At 35.5% G+C, this 16,706-nt stretch overlaps 1 protein-coding gene across 6 annotated transcripts in view; it reads left to right on the forward strand.

Moving 5' to 3' along the window:
- IQCM (IQ motif containing M) overlaps nt 1-16,706 on the forward strand; it is a 648,904-nt gene that overhangs the window by 180,077 nt on the left and 452,121 nt on the right. For all 6 annotated transcript variants that reach the window (XM_053216882.1, XM_053216881.1, XM_053216880.1 and 3 more), the window contains exon 8: nt 2,804-2,919. In XM_053216882.1, coding sequence (XP_053072857.1) covers nt 2,804-2,919 — 116 coding nt within the window. The remainder of the gene's footprint in view (nt 1-2,803; nt 2,920-16,706) is intronic.

Raw genomic sequence — 16,706 nt, forward strand, 5'->3', positions numbered from 1 at the left:
AACCTGTTGTAAATTTTTTTCCATTCCTTCAGATATTTGTGTCAGTTGCATTGTATGGGACTTTTCACATTTAACAGTTTTGGTGATTGGCCTTTCAGCCAGTGCCAAGTAATTCCAGAGCATATATTGAACATATGCTTTGGGCACAGCATTATGTTCAGTTTTATGGGAAATGCAAAGCAAGTAAAAGACTTTTAAGTTTAGATAGGAAAATAAGATGTGCAGAAGACAACAAAATAACATGAACTAAGTGTATAATATTTTTCAAAAAGAGTCTATATAAGTATTGAGGATATACAAAGGCAGGAAGACATCAGTATGGGTAGTTATTTAACCAAATTTTTTATGTTCCAAGGTAGCTCCTATTCCACCAGCTTGTTAACCTGATGGAACCTTCTTGGTTCCTTTTCAAATTTTGGTATTACATTTTCCCCAGATTTGTTTAATATCAGAATATTTTGTTCTATCCTGCTGGCTGTTAAACTGGGATCACTGCTAAGATTTCTTATTTTTTCACCTACCAATAAGCAGCCTACTCTTGCTTACTCCCCACTCCATTTCCAGCATTCAGAATCTTCGTTTCTCTGTGGCAGTATCTGTGAAGAGTGTTAGCTCCGTGAGGGTTTGTGAACATTTAGTCTGATGTATGACTCTGTTCTTCAAACTACCAGTTTATAACTTTTGACTGACTTTGTGGAATAAACTGGAATTTGTTGCATGTCACCTTCCGGGCCTGGCTTCTGAGGAGGAGTCATTAGCATACATCAGTGTGTGAATGATTACCTTGAGGATTTTAGTGGAGGGTTTACTGCTTCCTGAAGTGGAAAAGTTATAGCTATATTTTCTAATGTGATACCTATAGACTGGAGAAAATAATGCATGGCCTTCTCAACTGCATGAGTCTGTTTTGTGGGTAAACCAGATAAAATATTTGAAATGCTCTGCACTGTCTTGGAAAATAATTTGTATAGCACTTAGATTCATTTTGGGTTGGGCTCTTCAATGATCAGGAAGACTCCCTTTCCCTGTGAGATCTCCCCTTTTGAGGCTAATTCTTGTTCACCAGTATTTATGTAGCTACCTCAATTGCATTGCTGATGAACCAGAAGCACAGATAAATTCCAACTAAGATATTGTCTTCGTCCTGGAAGTGTTTATCAGTTTAAAAAGGAGATTGCATTGAGGAGGGCACTTGTTGGGATGAGCACTGGGTGTTGTATGTAAATGATGAACCATGGGAATCTACTCCCAAAACCAAGAGCACACTGTACACATTGTATGTTAATCAATTTGACAATAAATCATATTAAAAAATGAAAAGTAAAAATTATAAATATGAAAAATATAAAGTAAATTAGACCCTAGTTAAAATTAAAAAGGAGATTGGGAAGAGATGCCCAATTATCTAAAACATGTGAAGACACTTATGGTGCAAGTTCATTAAGGGAAGTAGGTGGTCCAGAGAGAGTGTTAGTGAGTTGAGGAATGCTTTAAATTACTCAAGAAAGCGTCATAAGAAATGTGGGGACTTACACGTCTCTAATAACTCTTATTCTACCCTTTTAAGTCCCCCCTGGGTTTATAAAAATCCCCAGTTAAAGTTTAATGTGTATGGCCTTTTCTTTGCTGTCCTCTTCCCAGATACTAATATGTTCAGGTTCCCTATAATCTTTCCATTGTTGGCATCTGCTTCCACTAAAGAATTTTATTTATTCATATTGAATTGTGATTGAAATACGATTTATTATGTTGCCTCTTCTAGACACTTTGCCTTTTTGATAAGAGGACAAAGATTCTTTTTGACTGAAGTGGAAGAAATTATATACATATAAAATTAGAATGGGGTAGATTACATGCATCTTATTGATTGGAATGTCTCTGAGATAACATTACATTTTTTTATTATTTTATGTTACTATCTGCCTCCCTATAGGACACTTAGCTTATGATCCTATAAATAAGTTGAAGCAATGAAATGAGAGAATTTATTACGTCTGAGTTTTCTCTAAATTTATGTGAAATTAAGCAGTCCATAGATGTCTGTATTAAATCGAAAGTTTCAGGAAAGAATATATGTATATAAATAAGTATTAGAAAGAAAATTGGAAATGTGTAAACAGTTTGATTCATTTTGCCATCTTTGGATGGCAGGATTGAACTGAATTTTTCTCTTTTAAATAATTAATGTTTCTGAGAAATAGACAAATAAATCTTAAATCTCCTCATCTTTAAAAAAAATTTGTCTGCAGAAATCCCATGCAACAACTGCCATGAGACAGAAGAAATATGCGGGCATATGTTGGCTAACCCTTTGCTCTTTCAACTTATTCGTCTAGAGCACTTTTAATAATTTCACTTACTTTGCCATTTCAAAATGTGTACCCTCATCATAATTCTGAATTTTCTTTTAAAGTACTGATGTAGCAGGGAGAGGAGTTTTCCCTTTGTTTTTGTAAGTGCTATTCACAAATATGATTTTGCTTTAAGCCTCCTTTAAAAAAAGAAGTCAGTGCTCTTGAACAGAAGAGACTCAAAGGAATGAATCTGGTCTTCTGATGGGCACACCGTACCCAATAAAAACACAAGAGCTTTACTGTGTGATGGAACCAATTAATTGAAGCCTCTCTCTGTGCGGTGCTCATGCTTCTGCATCTCTCTGATTAGATGACAAGATGTGATTTTAATATAGAATAACAGGGCCGTAAAGATGATCTATTTTCCTCTTTGTAACATTAAGCAGTATGGTCTGTGTGTACTTTTCTTGGATAAATATTGTTTTAACTTGCATTGATATTTCTAACAGATAAAACATTCTACGATTGGAGAGGAATTATGTCAACAAAGCCTTCCCGTTTGACTCCTGACTCCAGCTGGCCTAGTTTGTGTGGGCCATCATCAATGTTTCGGGATTACCATTCTGTGAGTATTTGTGAAACTGGATATAGAGTTGTGTTACTGTTCTTCTGACAGCTTATTGGGTTAATTTTGATAAAACATGTGAGATTGTGCTATGGACCTATTTCATTCCCAAATGATTCTCCACTGAAATTCTTTGTCCTGAAACAGTGCTTTACTTCTGTTATCATATCTTGTGCAAAATTTGCATCTTGTGGATCACCTTAACTCCTAAATATGTGTATTAATTTTTATTTGAAGAGTACTGATAGCCAAAGTGATCATCACAATGATTTGCCCCAAATGTGATAGTAACTATTTTTGTAATGGTACCTAGACTATCAAGTAAATATAATGGAGGCCAGTGGGGCATGAAGATAACTGTTAGGAGTGTGACAGAGGACTGAAAAATCCAAGGACAGTTTCACAACCACACATTGATGGTTTTCTGAATGAGGACTCTCTAAACTGAAACATGGGAATCTGGGACTTGAAAATGGAATCTGGACTTCACTTTGAGTTCATCTGTTTATCAGGCAAGGTCCTAAGATGTTTTTATAACAATAGTAGAGGAAACTCATGTGATTCTGAAATTTTTAGCAACAATTTCCATTTTATAATGTCGTGTCTCATAGTACCTATATATATATGTTTGGGTTTCTTACGTCTTCTCCGTGTTCTGTTCTGTATGTGAATGTGTCTGTCTCATCCTTTCACTGACTTTTTCTCTCTTTTTGTATCACTATTTTTCTTCTTGACTTGTCATTTGTATTAGTGTGTTTGGCAGTCATAACAAAATACCACAGACCGGGTGGCTTAACCAACAGAAATTTATTTCTCAAAGTCCTGAAGTTTGGAAATCCAAGATCAAGGTGCCAGCAGGTCTGTTTTCTCCTGAGGCCATTCTCTCCTTGGCTTGCAGACAGCTGTGTCCTCACATGGCCTTTCCTGTATGTGTCCCTGGTGTCTGTCTCTTCTTATGAGATCACTAATCATATTGGATTAGGGCCCTACCCTTATGACCTCATTTAACCTAATGACTTCATTAAAGGCCCTATCTCCAAATACAGTAACATTAGGGGTGAGGAATTCAACATAAGCATTTTGAGGTGACATAATTGTCCATAACACCATTAGACAACTGAAATATATTGAAAAATTATTTTTCCTGTCTATTGAATAGTTCTTTACTTAAGATTAAAAAAAAACAAAAGTTGTATTTTTATATTTTTCCCATAGACCAGAACTTTTTGAATCATGTCATATATAACTTATATTGCTAAATTTGTGAATAAATTTACTAAAACTAAACACTGTTTTGGACAAGGACATTATATGAATATTATTAAGGAAAATAATATGATGTCTTTAACAAAAGCAATACCCATAGAAGGCTGTTATTATTATCTCCCAGTAAAGGTAAAAAAAAATGAATTGCTTCTTCTAAGCTTTCCAGCTCCAGCTCTACCCTGTTTTACACTAACAATTTAAAGACTGCTCCTAGCTGTGTGACAAACCACATTTAAATATATTTCTTTGGGGGAATATATCTGGCAAGGGTAGACTTGATTGTGGAGAGCAAATGCAAGACAGGGTATATTTATTCATTGTTGAGTGGGGGAATTAGGAACACAAAAGGCTATTACCCATAGCTTTGACATAAAAGATAGTGCTTTGGGGATGTGCACATGGCTAAAGAGTTTGGGGTAGACTGGAGTGGAGACTGGGTGAGCATGAAAAGGCCTTTTGCATCAGTCCAGTTAAAGGCTTGTCTCTTATCCTTGAAAACCAACAGTACTGGGGGTGGGTATGTGTGAATGGATAAGAGGGAGCAGGATTCAAACCTTCAAATTTCTTTCCTGCAGCTTACTTGATTTTCAGTTTCTACTACTGAAAGTCTAAATGGCCTTTTTTTTTTTTAAAGTAAGAATTGCTCTTTTGTTTATCCTTCAAAATAATCACAATCCTAGAAGGGATCAAACATCATGTTCTAAGTAATCTTTTTTCCCCAATTTTTATTGTGGTAAAATATACTTAACATAAAATTTACATCTTGACCATTTTTAAGTGTATCATTTGGTGGCATTAATTACACCCACATTGCTGTGTAACCATTACCACCATCCATCTCCAGAACTTTTTCATCTTTCCAAACTGAAACTCTGTACCCTTTAAACATTCTCTCTCCCTTCCCTCATCTCCTGGCAACAAGCATTTTACTTTCTGTCTCTATGGTTTTGATTTTTTTTGTGTGTGTGTGTGACTGGCTCATTTCACTTGGCATAATGTGTTCGAGGTTCATTCATGTTGTAACATATGTCAGAATTTCCTTAATTTTTAAAAAGACTGAATAATATTCTGTTGTACAGGTTTCCCCACTATCCCAAAGTAGAACATTCCTATGAAAATTTTGTAGGGTGAAATCACGTAAAGTGAAGAAATAATTACCATTGATTTATATGGAAAAAATTTCAAGTGTTCCCAGATCCCCAAAATAACTTCTCCTAGGCCTTTCTGATATCTTAGCTAATGGATGAACAAAATGCTTTAAGATAAAGCACAGATGCTCACAAGACACAGTTCAAAGGTGTGGTAGCTTGATGATGATGTGCTGAGTGGAGTTTCCAGGGAAGGAGCTAGGTGAGGCCACTCTCACTGGTTGGGTTGTGTGCTACCTTTATAATGGCTTGCTGCAAAACAAATGTTGAATGCTATTTTCGCTTTTCACCTTTTTCGTTAGATAAAAGCAAAAATCTTTGGATTTCTTTGAGTTAGCAAAAGTAGGTACTAATATAGGTCTTTCCTAAAAGTGAAGTGGCAGAATGTGAACTTTCAAAAAGCGGGGGATACTTGTACCATATTTTGTTTATCCACTCATTTGTTGATGGACACTTGAATTGCTCTTACCTTTTTGGATATTTTGGATAATGCTTCTTTGAATATGGGTGTATAAATATTGTTTGAGTCCTTGCTTTCACTTCTCTTGGTATATATCCAGAAGTAGAATTGCTGGACTATATTGTATTCCTATGTTTAATATTTTAAGGAATCATCATATTGTTTCCCACGGTGGCTGCACCATTTTACATTCCCAGTAGCAATGCACAAATATTCCAATGTCTCCATATCCTCATCAGCACTTATTACATTATCCATTTTCTTGATAGCAGCCTTACTAATGGGTGGGAAATGGTACCTAATCTTGATCTGAGTTTTTTTCAGTCAGACCAAAAAGTAAGTAGGAAAAAAAAGAATGTAGAAACCTGCACTGGTAAAAGTAGGCACAGGGCAGAGAAAACCCTGTCTTTGATTTTGTAGGAGGAGAGAAAAATTTTGCACATTCTGCTTTCAAAACGCTCTCTACAGCATAGCTACTCTTATCAAAATTTTAATTCACTCAGGTAAGAAAGTCACTGTGGATATGCTTTCTTTAACCTAAAAAACAAAACAAAACAAAACAAAACAACACTATCCTTTTTAAGCCTGAAGTTTTTGTTTTCTTTATAAAATCTTTTGAATCCTTATATGTTATCAGTTCTTCAAAATTTCATTTACATTCTAGTTAGTTAACATATAGTGTAACATTAGTTTCAGGAGTAGAATTTAGTGATTCATCATTTACATATAACACCCAGTGCTCATCACAAGTACCCTCCATAATACCCGTCACCATCTAGCCCATCCCCCATCCACCTCCCTCTGTCAACCTTCAGTTTGTTCTCTATCGTTGAAAGTCTTTTATAGTTTGTTTCTCTCTTTCTATCTTTTTTCCCCCATTTCCATATCTTCATCTGTGTTATTTCTTAAGTTCCACACACGAGTGAAATCATATGGTATTTGTCTTTCTCTGACTGACTTATTTTGCTTAACATAATACACTCTAGCCCATCCACATCATTGCAAATGGCAAGATTTCATTCTTTTTGATGGCTGAGTAATATTCCATATATATATGAGACATATATTATTATATATATACTATATGTAATATATAATACACACACACACACACACACACACACACATGCATGCACGCATACCACCTCTTCTTTATCCATACATCAGTAGATGACATTTGGGCTCTTTCCACAGTTTGGCTCTCGTTGTTAGTGCTTCTATAAGCATTGTGGTGCATGTGCCCCTTTGAATCAGCATTTTTGTATCCTTTGGATAAATATTTAATAGTGCAATGGCTGAATCATAGGGTAGTTCTATTTTCAACTTTTTGAGGAACCTCCATGCTCTTTTGCAGAATGGCTGCACCAATTTGCATTCCCACCAACAGTGTAAGAGGGTTCCCCTTTCTCCACATCCTCACCATATGTTTTCAGTTCCAATTAAATAATAATTTAATAATGTTTCATGTCTTTAGTTTTAATGTTTCATTTCTGAAACTTCAGCCTTACTATATTAGAATTATGTTATTAGAATTTCTAGTTACTTTAAGCAATGTCCTATGGGCCCATAAAATGTCTTTATATGAAGTTAAAGAAACTGCATCCTGAAGAAAAGGTTACTGATGGTATTTTTTATAATTTTTTGAAATACTGAGGATTTTTAAAAATTTTTTTATGATTTTTGAAGTACTGAGATATTTATAGGCGTAATTGTCTTGAAAGATAATATTTATTCATGGTAAGTGAATACTGAAAATGTAATCTTTTGTATAACATAACAATGTAATATTACATGGCAATAATACAATCTCCAACTTTCTCACCACAGTTTCATTTTATAATTCTTCTTTAAAAGTTTTGCTAACATTTATAATCATGTATGAAGCAATCTTGAAACCACAACCTGGAGGACTCTAGTTATAGTTATAGAAAACAACCTTGGTATTTATCAAAATTCTGGGATGGAAAAATTAATGTATTTATCAACAGTGTTCTTAAAAATAGCTAGGATAAAAACAAATATTGACAGAAATTTGTGTAAGTAGTTAATTTCTAGCTAAAATTGGGAAACAGAGGAGAAAGTGCAATAACTTTTATTCATTAGTTGTTAGTAAGGCAAACCTCTCCTCAGAGGGTGGTTATTAACTATGTTGCAGTGCCCCTTCTAAGGGGAAATATGTCGTTTGGAGATATCTACCAGTGAGGATGGAGTTCCAAGCCAAGGAATGCCAAGCATGTGCACATGCATCCAGGATGGGATGGTGATGAGGTTCAAGGCAGTAGAATGGAGGGAAAAGAGTGGTTGTAGTTGTCTGACATGGGAGAGTAGGGGCATTTCAGGAATTGAAAGAAGTTCATTGCAGTAAAAGTGCAGCACATTCTTTCTAAGGGGCAAGTGGCAAGAAATGAAACTGAAGAGATAAGCAAGTCCCTATTATCATGAAGTGTCTTTGTAGGAAGACTGTCAATCACGTTATCTTCTTAACCCTGATTGCAAGGAATTTGCCTAACCTTGACACTTGGACATAAGGGATTATAAAAAAAGTAGAATTCAGTTTAATAATTGGTTGCATTATAAATTGTTTTGTTTCAGAGAACAAACTGTGAGTCAGTCCTCTGGGCATTTGGCTTCGTTGTCCTCTGCACTATCCCCTACCCCCTCTTCCCTAGGGGAACACATCCTACATAAGAGAGAAGAAAACAATTCATTGGTCATATTTTGAAACATACTTATATCTTCATCTTGTCGACAAAATTCACTGGTTTTTATAGAAACATTTTTTAGAAATGAAAAGAAATTTCAAATATAACATTATCATTCTTCACATGAATTTAATTTTGTTTTTTAATTTTAATTTTTTAATTTTACTCCAGTAGAGTTAACATAGTGTTATATTAGTTTTATGTGTGCAATATAGTGATTCAACAATTCTGTGTATCATTATTTGGTGCCCATGATAAGTGTACTCTAATCCCTGTCACCTATTTCACCCATCCCCCCACCTCCCCTCTGATATGCTTGATTTTAAACTAGTACCCTCAGTTAAAGTTATTATTATTTTTGTAATGTTCATTTATTTATTTTTGAGGAGGGAGGGGGAGAGAGAGAGAGAGAGAATTCTAAGAAGGCTCTAAGAGGGCTTGAGCTCATAAATGGTGAGATCATGACCTGAGCTGAAACCAAGAGTCACACACCTAGCCAACTGAGCCACCAGGTGCCCCTAAAGTTATTTTTTTTCCAACAGGAACATATTTTACTTGAAGCATACTTCAGAATATATGGTTCTAAAAGATACATATAAAATATTCCATCCAAGAAAAATAGAATATGCATTTTCTTCAGTTACACACAGAAAAGTCCCCTGGTTAAATCACATATATAGGGACATAACAAATATTACAAATGTAAGAATACTGAAATCATACCAAGTGTATTTTCCAACCACAGTGGTACAAAACTAAAGATCAACAATAAAAGAAAGCCAGGAAATCTACAATGTAAATATTAAATATTTAATATGTAAATATTTAACAACACACTACTGTACAACTAATGAGCAAAATAAGAAATCAAATGGCCAATTAAAGCAAGTCTCAAAACAAAAGAAAAACACAATATTATAAAACCTGTGTGATGCAGCAACATCAGATGTTAGAATGAATTGTATGATATAAATGCTTGGATTAAGAAAAAAAGTTCAAATAACCAACCTAACATTATACCACAAGGAACCAGAAAAAGAAAAAACTTAGCTAAAATTTAGTAGCGGAAGAAAATAATAAAGAAAAATCATAAATAAATAAAATAGGGACCAGAATAAACAATAATATAACACTGAAAGTAATGACCAGTTTTTCCAAGAAAATAAACAAAATTGGCAGTGCTTTAACTACATTAACTAAGAAAAAAAGAGAAGACTCAAAAACCAAAATGAGAAATGGAAAACAATACAACAGATAACCCCAGAAATACATAGTGTGATAACAGATTACTATAAACAATCACATACTAACAAATCAGATAACTTAGACAAAAATCAGATATTTCCTAAAAATTCACAAGCTACCATGATGTAATCATGAATCTTGAATCCAAGAAATAAGAAATCTTCTTAGACCAATAACAAGACTGAAAATTGAGTTGGGAATCAAAAATCTCCCAGCACAGAAAAGCCTAAGACCACATGGTTTTACTGGTGAATTCTACCAAACATTTAAAAATATAATTAATGGCAGTCTTTGCCAACATCTTATAAATAATGGAATAGAGGGAACACATTCAAAATTATTCTATGAGGCCAGTGCTACCCTGATCCCAAAGCAGGAGAAAAAAAATACAAGAACAAAAAGTCAATTTCATCCAATATAAGTATTGCTACTCTGGTTTTCTTTTGACATCCATTTGTATGATAAATGTTTCTCCAGTCTCTCACTTTCAATATGCATGTGTCTTTAGGTCTAAAATGAGTATCTTGTAGCCAGTGTATAGATGGGTCTTTCTTTTTTTTTTAATCTGTTCTGACACCCTGTGTATTTTGATTGGAGCACTTAGTCCATTTACATTCAGAGAAATTATTGATAGATATGTATTTGTTTCCTTTTTATTACTTGTTTTTGGAGATTCCCTCTGGTTCTTTCCTGTCTTTGTCACTTTTGGTCCCTCCTTTGCACTCAGAGTCCCCTTTAATATTTCTTACATGGCTGGTGTAGTGATCACAAACTTCTTTAGTTTTTGTCTGGGAAACTCTATCTCTCCTTCTATTCTGAATGATAGATAGCCTTGCTGGGTAGAGTATTCTTGGCTGCAGATTTTTCCCATTCAGCACTTTGAAAATATGCCACTCCCTTCTGGCTTGCCAACTTTTTGTTGAAAAATCTCCCACTAGCCTTATGGGTTTATAGGTTAAGGACTTCTTTTGTCTTGCTGCTATTAAGATTTTTTTCTTTACCACTATATTTTTCAAATTTAATTACAATATGTCTTGATGTTGGCCTGCTTTTGTTGATTTTGATTGGGAGTTCTCTGTGCCTCCTGGAGGTGGATGTCTGTTTCCTTCCCCAGATTAGAGAAGTTCTCTTCTATTATATCTTGAAGTAAATTTTCTGCCTTCTTTCCTCTTCTTTGGAACTCCTTTGAAACTTATTTTATTATGTTGGATAGAGTCACTGAATTCCCTAAGTCTATCCTTGTGTTGCATAATTCTTTTTCTCTTTTGTTCAGCTTAATTATTTTCCATTATTTTGTCTTCTAGGTCATAAATTTGTTTCTCTGTCTCTTCCTGCCAGTTCATTACATCAAGCCTGCTTCCAATTTCATTTATTGTATTCTTCATCTCTGATTGATTCTTTTTTAACTTTTTAATCTCTGTGGTAAGGGTCTCACTGATGTTTTCTATTATTTTCTCAAGTCCAGTGAGTATCCTTATGATCGTTCTTTAAATTCCCCATCAGGCATATTACTTATATCTGTTTCACTTAGAGCTCTGGCCATGGCCTTATCTTGTTCTTTCATTTGGGATAAATTCCTCCTTTTTGGCGTTTTGTCTAAATCTCTGCCTTCTTCTCTGTTTTAGAACAGCCAGCTATGTCTCCTGCCTGTGAAAGTAATGGCTTTACTTTATGAAGAAGAGGTCATATAGTGCTCAGGGTCTGGCACTTCAGGGAGTATCTCAAGTGTGTGCTGTGCCTGCTGTACTGGCTGTTGTGTTCTGGCTACTCTATCCTTCAGGTTAGTTGTCTGCAGAGGTGCTCCTTGCCTGCTGTGGGAAGTGTTTGGTCTCTGGCCTGAATGTGGCAAGCTTTAACTAGGTATGCTTGTGAAATGAGGCCTGACACCAGCTCCACCAGAACTGAGGCCCTGTAGAACTCTTTGGTCGGAAGATGTGGCGTGGGTAGGGCCTGTTCTAGTCTTCTGGGGGAGGGGCCTATCACACAGGGGCTGAGGCAAGCTTGACTGAGAAGGGTAGTCCTACCTTAGCACTAGGGGTTGGGCCTTGATGTAAGCAAGTTAGGCAGCTAATGTTCATGCTGAGCTGCTTCCCTCAAGTGGTTCTGTTTATGCTGAGGGGTAGGGGAAGTAAATGGCCCCAGCTGGCTCCTTTGTTCCTGGAGAGGCATCTCCTTGAATGCTGCCTCTCAGGGAAGGGCTCCTAGAAGAGTGAATAATCTCTCTCCTGTGTGCCCCAGATGGTTTTCAGATCACTGTTTCCATGATGTCTGCCCCCAGGTTGTTTGCCTGCCTTCTCTCCAGGAGTAGTGCAGTGCCCTTCAGGCTCTATCCCGGCCACTGGGGTCTGCTGACTTTTAAAACTCCAGTCGTTAAGCCCTGCTGGTTGCAAGAACTCACAAAATTCAGCCCCTCTTGTGTTCCAAACTAATGGCTTTGAGAAACATTTCCCTTGTGCATTCCCCAGTATGCTCCTCTCTTTCACCCTTCTTTGTGACCATGACTCCCTCCCCACCACAGCAGCCACGAACCTTTTCTCCCTACCTTCTTTGATGTGGCCTCTTATCTTCCTTTAGTTGTGTAGTTTGTTCTCTTAAGACTTCAGGCCAATTTTTGGGGTATTTAGGATGATTTGATAGTTATCTAGTTGTGTTCCGGGGACCCAAGATGAGCCTAGGGTCTTCCTACTCCACCACCAAGTTTTTAAGGTGGTACTGCTTTTACTCTGTATCAGGTTCATTTTGACCATAGAACGAATTGACTATATTTTAACGTGAACTTTCTGATTAGTTTTCTCTGGAGAATTTTCTTGAGCAATTTTAGTAAAAGAAAGTTTTAAGAATCTAAAGAGATATTTTTTTTAACGTGGAAATTTAGATGTCTTTTTGTAATTCTTTACCAAATTGTACTCTCAGAAGATTGTGGGCATTCACTTGAAGGAGTTTATTACATAATAAAAATTAGTTAATTAAGTTTTAATATGTAAAGCATCTTTACTTAATGTCTTTTCCCCCACTCCAATTTCTTCTCTCTGAGCCTTTCCTTCCCTTCTCCAAAACAATTGAGGAGGTGTTTTAATTATTTTCATGCTCATGGTTTTCCCCCTTGGTGGGCTACATTTGACTCAAAAAAAAAAAAGTCATCTGATTTGATTTTGATATTTGTAAGAATTAGCACAAATAATCACAACTACTAAATTAAAATTTTCTGTTTGTTCAAATGATTTCTTAAGTATTTATTGTCATTTTTGGGTAGAAATAAAGTTACTCTTTGAAAATCCTGCAGTAGGCTTAGGATTAATTTAGGCACTGAGTTAACAGCTAAGTGACCGTGATTTTTTGACATTTTGAATAGCATTCCAGTAGTTGCTCTTATCTGTGTACTTTTTTATTCATTTGTTTTTGTCGTACTACAAAGAGTAGTGATGCCTAATGTATGTTATCTTTAGCCTTCACATTTTAATTTTGAAATGCGTATTTTTTTCTGTGAAATAGTAAGTTTTTAACCTTTTTAAAATAAAAGCTTTATTGAGATATAACTCAGAGACTTCAATGTATACAATTCAGTGTTTTGTAGTATGTTCACAAAGTTATATAACCATAACACTACGTACTTCAGAACATTTTCATTAGCCCCCCCCAAAAACCCATACCCATTGGCATTCTTCCATTTATTCATCCTCTTGGTCCCTGACAATTATTAATCTATAAAGGTTTTAATCTTTATGATAGAATGAAGTAGATATTTACTTTGATATATATGTATATAGATGGACATTTTAAATTTACACAGTTGCAGTTAAAAGCCTACATTTCAATAGTTACGGTGCTTTGCAGTGGTATTATCTTGGCCTGAAGTATGTTTTTATAACCATCATTTATTTTATTTTATTGAATCTTTCCTTTTAGATAAAAATTCCTACTGTTGTCCTAGTTAAGATAATTTATTGGGAAAAATAATGGAGATACTACATGCAAAATTCCTTTAGCAATGAATAGGTCAAGAGGAGTAGTCGCAATAAATTGGTCGAAACTTACATTCAATTATTTTCACAAAGTATTAAAAGAAAGCACTCTTGTTGAGTGCAAGCTTTGGATTGCAATGTTACTTAGATTTCCAGTATACTACCACTTAAACCGCGTCACAGTCTGACCCAGACTAAACAATTTTCAAAAGTGGAGGGTTAGGAAAATAATCAGATAATTTTAAGTTTGTATTTTTGGATCAGTTTAATTTTATGGAGAAAAATATTTATCTATATTTCTCATTTATTATTAAATTGGGTTCTTACTTCTGGAAACCATTTCACAATCTTTATTGTGGAAGCCAAAAGATTGAACCAGTATTTCAATTATATTGATCCTTTATTTTGAGATATTCCCATGCAGGAAAGATATTTGAGGGACAGTAGACCCATGTGTGTTAGTGTTAGTGCCCATATTAGTTCTAGCTTTATGGTTTCCAGTCAATGTATGCATTCTTTTTTAAGCTGCAGCGTGATTGTTACCAAAACCTGGATGAAAGAATGAAAGTTGAGTGCAGAGAGCATTTGGGCAGATATTAGGTTATGGGAATGAACAGACTGTGCCTGCCCTGGGGAATCCCCCCCACCTCCAATCTGCTGGGAAGCTAGGTACGCTTGTTCTCTTGTAAAAGGAACATTAACTAAATTTCTTAAAAAGTAATGAAAGAGAACAAACTGTAAAAAGGCAGCCAAAAAAGGCAAACATCTGTTACTGAACATGTCTCACTTGACTTCTTTTTAATGTTCTTAGGAATAAATTTATGAACTAGGGAAAGTTCAACACTAATTAGCTTGTTTTCATCAAACAAAAGGCACCAGACATGGATGTTGAATATGAATGAAAACTTCAATAGTAATAGTAAGTAGACGTAGAAAGTGAGAGTAGACCTACAAATTGCTAGCTAGTATCCAGGATTTGGATATTGCCACGGCTGTTAATATTGCATTGAGTTAGCATGCTGTAATTTCCTTTTTTAAATGATCAGAAAAAAAATGTTTAGAAAAGTCAAGTGTATTTATTAAACAGTAGATAATTTTGGTGCAAAGCTTTCTCTTCAGGCTTCATCTAGTGAGGTGGAATGATTTGGAATAACAAATGCAGAGCTACTCAAAGACACAGTTGTGTAGCACACACAGCAACAGTAGTTAATAGTTGTACCCTGTAGTGGTTGTACAGATCCATAATCCTTTTTCAAAACTCTTGGGGCCAGATATACTGAGGAACTCAGAAAATTTCAAACTTTAGAGAGGAAAGAAGATAAATAGATCTGCGATGAATCCGGTATTCAAAACATATTAATGTTTTGCAGTAAAGCATATAAATGTTCTCATTAAGTGGGTGAGAGAGGCCACTCTATAGGTCTTTTAAGTTGGTTCACATCAGGTTTTGCCACCAAAGATCTAGTGGGTTAAGTTTTCTTCCATGTGAGTAACATGTGAGTTACACCAAATTTGTTGGTTTTCAAAGCCTTTTGGATTTCTGAGTCTCATCATAGACCTCTAGTAGTAGTAGGTAGAAGGTAGGTAGAAGGTAGACAGGGAAGAGAAAGAGATGAGGGCAGACATATACACACACTTACATGAAAACACACGCATATTATTAAGGAAAATAGCATGATCATATATTCATTGTTCTTGATTCTTGGTCCAAGATATCCTGGAATGCCCATGTTTGTATGATTCCTCTTGGCAGAATTAGGCAGATACGATTACCTCTTACTGATAGATGCATCTTCCTGTGAGAGTCCTCTGCTGCGCTCCACCAAAAGACTACCACTGCCTTTATATTCATCATACGAGGTACTCTGACCTGACAGTATATTGTGTATCTCTTTATTGGTTTATTCCTGGCCTTTTTCTCTAAAATGTAGGCCCCACAGGGGTGAGGACTTTTAAGATCACTGAGGCAGCCCTGGTGCTTAGAGTAGTATAATGTCATAAATTAGACCTTGGAAAATATTTGCTCAAAATGAATAATAGGTTGTTTGAAATTTTCTCTAAAAGGAACACAAAAGAGACCCAAGTTCCCTAGGCGGTGAAAAATACAGCCATAATAATATTATTAGGAGGAGGGAAAAGAAAAAAAAAACCTATTTAAAGTTGTTGCATCAATCTTGTTGTAATTATTATTATTTTTTTCTGTATTGACCAAAAGGAGTTGAACAATCGTTGATTCTTTGTTCTGAAATAGACTTTCCCCCCATTTCTCTTCTCTGGAATCAGTGGCTATTCTCATTTTGTCAGGCAGTTCTCTTGTTGGTTTCTCTTTTTCTTTTTTCAATCTCTTCCAACACTCATTAGAAGACCCTCCAGGTAAGCTAGGTTACTAGGTAACATAGTATCCAGGTCTCTGCAGGGCTAGTTTAAATCAGAGGTAGATTTAGGATATCTTGAGGAGCATGGGAATATTCATTAGGCCCTTTCTCCTCCATGACTTAATAGCACCGTTATCATCTTGGTACAAATGTACAATCTCAGGACCCCACCCCAACTCTGGTGAACCAGAATCTGCATTTGAACATGATCCATAGTGATTTATAAACATATTAAAGTTTTAGAAATGCTGTTTTAGATCATTCCCCATGGTATTCTGCCTGTTAAATGAGCATTGATAAGTAGTCACAGTATATATGAAGTATTTTTTTTTCTTGACCAATACCTGAAGTGCAGCTATTCTGTGTTGAATTTAGAGTCACATGGTGGGGCAGGAATGCATTTTCTTGTGAAAGTTGAGGAGTGAGATTATAACCAATCAGAGCTATAAGAAACTCATTGTCAAATAATGAAATGGAACTACAGTGAATGTCAAAATTGGCCTCGGAAAATATGCCAGATATTTTTATAATTAGAGCTTTCACCCAAATGGACTAATCTGGGCAATTTCAATAAGCTGATATATCCATCCAAGTACGCCCTGAGTCTCTAGGAATCAGGTGTTAGTGAT

Source organism: Acinonyx jubatus, chromosome B1, assembly GCF_027475565.1.
Source record: "Acinonyx jubatus isolate Ajub_Pintada_27869175 chromosome B1, VMU_Ajub_asm_v1.0, whole genome shotgun sequence".
In the NCBI taxonomy this organism is placed as follows: domain Eukaryota; kingdom Metazoa; phylum Chordata; class Mammalia; order Carnivora; family Felidae; genus Acinonyx; species Acinonyx jubatus.